This window comes from Pavona decussata, unplaced genomic scaffold, assembly GCF_977016875.1.
Source record: "Pavona decussata unplaced genomic scaffold, jaPavDecu1.1 SCAFFOLD_92, whole genome shotgun sequence".
NCBI classification, from domain to species: domain Eukaryota; kingdom Metazoa; phylum Cnidaria; class Anthozoa; order Scleractinia; family Agariciidae; genus Pavona; species Pavona decussata.
The window spans coordinates 3656080-3660594 of record NW_028145509.1 but is presented as its reverse complement, the minus strand read 5'-3'; the positions used below and the strand labels follow the sequence as shown (position 1 = coordinate 3660594).

The 4515-nt window shown below is 38.5% G+C and overlaps 1 protein-coding gene across 1 annotated transcript; it reads left to right on the top strand.

Moving 5' to 3' along the window:
- The first annotated feature begins 293 nt into the window (after nt 1–293).
- On the top strand, nt 294–4274 carry LOC146473928 (uncharacterized). Its single transcript, XM_085117970.1, has 5 exons — nt 294–458; nt 566–706; nt 812–1021; nt 1129–1302; nt 3324–4274. Exons 1-5 carry the CDS (start codon nt 402–404, stop codon nt 3390–3392), a joined length of 651 nt encoding a protein of 216 aa, XP_084974096.1. The 5' UTR covers nt 294–401; the 3' UTR covers nt 3393–4274.
- Nucleotides 4275–4515: the final 241 nt, after the last annotated feature.

Sequence of the window (4515 nt, the reverse complement as noted above, 5' to 3'; positions counted from 1 at the left end):
TTAGAAATTTGATCGCTAAATTGATCACTCTCCCGCCAAATAGACCAGTTGTAAATATCATCTTACCAAACAAGGCGCTTTTGCGGGCTTTCGTGTTCATATGCATAGAAGGCTTTGCTGACAGGAAATTTGAGGAAGCTAACTAATTTTGGACACGTGAAGTCACTTGAAATGGCGGACAGCCAATGAGAATTGCTGGCATTGTGCCTGTTGACAACCATCCAGCCAATGAGAATGCGCGCGAGGTTAGCGCGCTTTGAAGTGTATTTTCGACCCCAACTCTTTTTCAAAGCGAAACATTTTCCCCTCTGTCTCTTTCTGCTGCTGGCTTTGTCTCGTGTCGGAGCTGTGACTTTTTACCTCCTTTCTTTCTTTACTTCTCGATAGTTCATTTTCGCAGGATGGCCGAAGAAGCGCCGACGCTCAAAAGGGATTCAACTATGGCTGTCACCGCCAAGGTGAATGGAAAATTACCGCGCGGGAAGAGCGAAAATAATCTCAGATTGGGCCGGAATTTGTAGAGTTTTAAGGGAAGATGAACGAATTTCTTTTTCTTTTTTATTAGGAGGGGGAGGCTTTCCTTGAGGAACAGGGAAAAGTTCACGATGATGCGAAGACTAGGGCTCAACAAAAAGAAATCGAAGAAACCGAAGAAGATTCTGCGTCTAAACTGAAAAGAACTACGACCATGGCTGCGACCGCTCAGGTAATGATCAAAAGTTCGAAAGTTGTTTATTAGATTCACTTTCACCCATTCAAAAAAATTCAGAAGACAATTGAGGCTTGTACTTTTCTACATCTTGAAATGTAGGAGGGAAGCGATCTCCTTGGAGATGAAGAGCGCGGGAAAACGCGATCGGAGACAGCCGCCATGAAAGATGCGGACGATGACGATGAAGATGACGACGAAGAAGAAGAAGAAGAAGCCGAAAGCAGTGGAGAAGAAAACGGGGATTGTGAAGAGAACGGTGCCGACAAACCAGCTGTCAAGCGCGATGGGACAATGGTAGTCACTGCAACGGTGAGATCATCGATTCGTTGTTTCCCGAATCAATCTTTCGCGCGCTGTAATTACAAGCTTATTTCAGGTTTACGCTCATCGATCGCGAATGCACTTTTCTCTCACAGGAAGGCGAAAAGTTTTTGGAAGACGCCGGACATACGGTAGACGGCGGAACACGTGGAGAAACCGAAGCAGTAAAAGCGGCGATCGAAAAGAGCGAAGAGGACGAGCAGAATGGGGACAAGGAAGATGAAAAGCCCGACTTGAAGCGAAAAGGAACAATGCAAGAAACGATCGAGGTAGGAAACTTAACTCTGCAAAGCTGTTTCGGGTACCGGTTGACATTTGTCCTCAAATATTCCGTGTTCGTTTTGTTTGCTATTGTCACATGGAAATTTGATGTATGCAAATGATTTCCGTTCGCCAAAAAATCGGGAGCTTTGCGAAATGGTCGCTCTGATTGCTTAGAAATTTCACGCTGTCTGGTGCTTCCTGCAATGTGCGAATTCGCGAAACGAAAGTAGATCAACTTCAGAAAATGTGCTCACAAAGTTGTCACGCTATCCAGCATGTGCTCACCACGCTCCGGTGCGGCTTCCTTTCATTCAATTCAAAAGCATATGTATTGTTTAAAAGTCAATATGTTTTTTGTTGTTAAAGAGACAAACAGCTTTTTGTACTTCTTTGCAAAGCGCTACGCTTGTAGGTTATAAACGTGCACGGATTAGTTTTGCACGAGTGATGAAAATTCAGTTAACGGCAAGTACATTTGAATATAAATCAGCAAATGTGACTGTTTTCAGCTGATAATAATCAGTAACGGCTGGTTTCACATTTTGTGAGATAAGCACATGAAAGGAAACTCTTTCTTCTTTCGTGGTTGCGCTTATCTCACAAGTGAACCAGGTTTAAGAAAGCAAAGTAGGCCTCTTGTGCTCATTTTTACATCTCACCCACCTTGGTTCATACACCATTTTTCTTATGCACAAGTGGGACCAGACTCGAAGGTGAACCATGTTGTATTTTGAATGTAGACTTTTATTGATTTTTAGTGATTTTGATGGATCGTTATCGATTTTACTAGGCCAATAATCTTGCCTTTATACATCAGTAACAATTTTAAGATAAACAACAGTTTGATTTTTGAAAACGTTTTGACAGCTTTTCTGTCATCTTCAGTTTAATTATTGTAAAGTAATAATAATAACTTTGTTTATCCTGATAAAAGACCGGTCAATCAAACAAAGTACAAATTGAATTTACAATAAGTACATACAAATGCTAAATGTCAAGAAAAAACTTTAACAGAATAATTAACAAATATGTGACAATAGAGAAGAGCTGTCGAAACATTTTCATAAATCAAAATTGTTGTTGGTTTTCTTAAACTTTTAACATGCCCACTGCTATCCAGACCTGTTGTTAATTTCGGAAATAAATTTGAGGCAATAAAAATGTGAGCAGCAAATCGATTGGCAGCCAATCCACGTTTTAAACTGTTTTAGGTATTTCATGTGGAACTGGGTCCCTTTCCTTTCACTTTAAAATCATTTTTAAGCCAGGTGTACTGTTTGCTCATTGGAACTTGAGAGTATTCTTTGTCAGACAGTCATCAATTTTAGTGACAAGAGTTTGTGTTGTGAGTATCAAATTATTGAACCAATCAATAATAATGGCCAAACTATTTGCGAATATACTGATTGTCTTCCAATGATCGATTTTCAGCAACTAATTTGAGTGTGCCGGGAATTGAGATCTGCTCGGGGTAAAAGCGATAGCAATAACACTAAGAGGTCTATTGTAATGCTAAATTTTACAGTATCTTTATTGTCTCAAAAATAGTTGACAACACAAAACATGAACAAATTATTGTATTTTAGAAAATCTGTTTTGGGGAACCCATCATGCCAAACACGATAATTTGTCTAAGTTTTGTCATAGTTTTGACAGATTTGTCAATCACTGACACCACTGTACTTTTGAGGCCAGAAACTGTTGATAATATCATCGTGAAAAAGAAGGTTACTTTAAGCGCCTTTATTATTTAACTTTGACAGCATCCAAACTCAATGGGCAGCAATGAAACTTTTGTATTTCTACTTTTCTATAAAATTCCCAAAATAAGCCTGAGGCTTCTTATTTTGAAACGACTTTTCTGAGGGGCTTACCAGTAGTTTGAGTGCATTTTAAATAGAAGAAAGATCCTTGCAGTAATTTTTATCCACTGGATAAAGTTATGAACTCTTTGAACAATGGGGGCCCAAGCTGAACAACAAGGGAAGTTTATTTGTTACTTACCTGTTATTTCTCTGTGTTGCAGGAAGGTGAAGAATTTCTGAAGAAACAGAAAACCACCAATGGTGACCACCAGGAAGAAGTGACAGCATAAAACACACACTATTTTTAATATTCTACCCTTTGTGACTTCAGTACAGAATTGAACTGATTGTACAGTCTTTATATATACATTTAAACATTTTTCCAGCTGCCATAAAGTATATAGCATTTGTACCATTAGTGGGGTCTAGACATGGCCGTACCACAAGAAACAAGGCCTGGTTTGGTATTAAACATGACATGTGATGTTTGGGTTCTTGATCAGCCATTACGTGAGTTTTGGCACTTGAGTAAGATTCTTGTAAGTGAATTTCGATTCCAACTGTCCTTAACCTTGGCTAAGATAAATCTTTTAAAATTAACTCAACTTTTTGGAGGTGTTTGTAAAGCAAATGTTTTCCTGGTCAAAGGTTTTGTGCAACGCACATTCCAATCTCACTGTTTGATGTCAAAACATGTTCTACGTGAAAAAAATTATGTGGCTACGCTTTCACCCAGCTATATGGTATTTGCCACAAAGTATTTTGCTTTTTTGACACTTAAACAGCATACCAAGCAGTATAAAGAGATACACACAATTGGGTGATGCACTTTCCTATTCCTTTTACCAGAGGTGGCAAAAGATAAATTTAAGACTTTTAGACTTCATGGGTAGCATTCTATTCAGCAAACCCAGGATTTTCTTAGCTTTTTAAGAGGCTTACAGGGCTTCACAAGAAAGACTGTGATGCCTGGAAAATTTGACTGAAATTGTACAAGACACATCTTTCTTTCAAAGACCATTTGTCACCCATTTTACATGATCTTGATCTATTAAGCTTTTAACATTTTACCTTTCTCTGTTGAGGAAATTGATTCGCTTTTATACATTTTCAAGACCCAAAGATTACAAAGCAGCAAAGCTGAGAGCATTAAAAGTGTCTTTTTGTCTGGATGCTTGGATCCTTTTTTGTGTCTTCTTGTGGTAAAGAATTTTCTCCGCAGAGGAGATGTCTTGTATACTTATGATACTGGTGTGTGTCAAACCTTTGGTACTGACAGTTTTGCTCATCAAAATGTCACTTTAAAGTGATTTGTTTTCTGGGTAGAAGTTGGTGACATCTCTTGGGGGAGAAATTAAAATCCTATAACTCCAAAACATCACAAACTGAAATTATTTTTTTTAAAGCCCTTTC

Bases quoted from the DNA above. Each gene is read 5' to 3' on its own strand.
- LOC146473928 (XM_085117970.1), top strand. From the start codon at position 402: ATGGCCGAAGAAGCGCCGACGCTCAAAAGGGATTCAACTATGGCTGTC. The intron at 707-811 runs GTAATGATCAAA...CTTGAAATGTAG, and splicing joins CCATGGCTGCGACCGCTCAG to GAGGGAAGCGATCTCCTTGG. The intron at 1,022-1,128 runs GTGAGATCATCG...TTTCTCTCACAG, and splicing joins CAATGGTAGTCACTGCAACG to GAAGGCGAAAAGTTTTTGGA.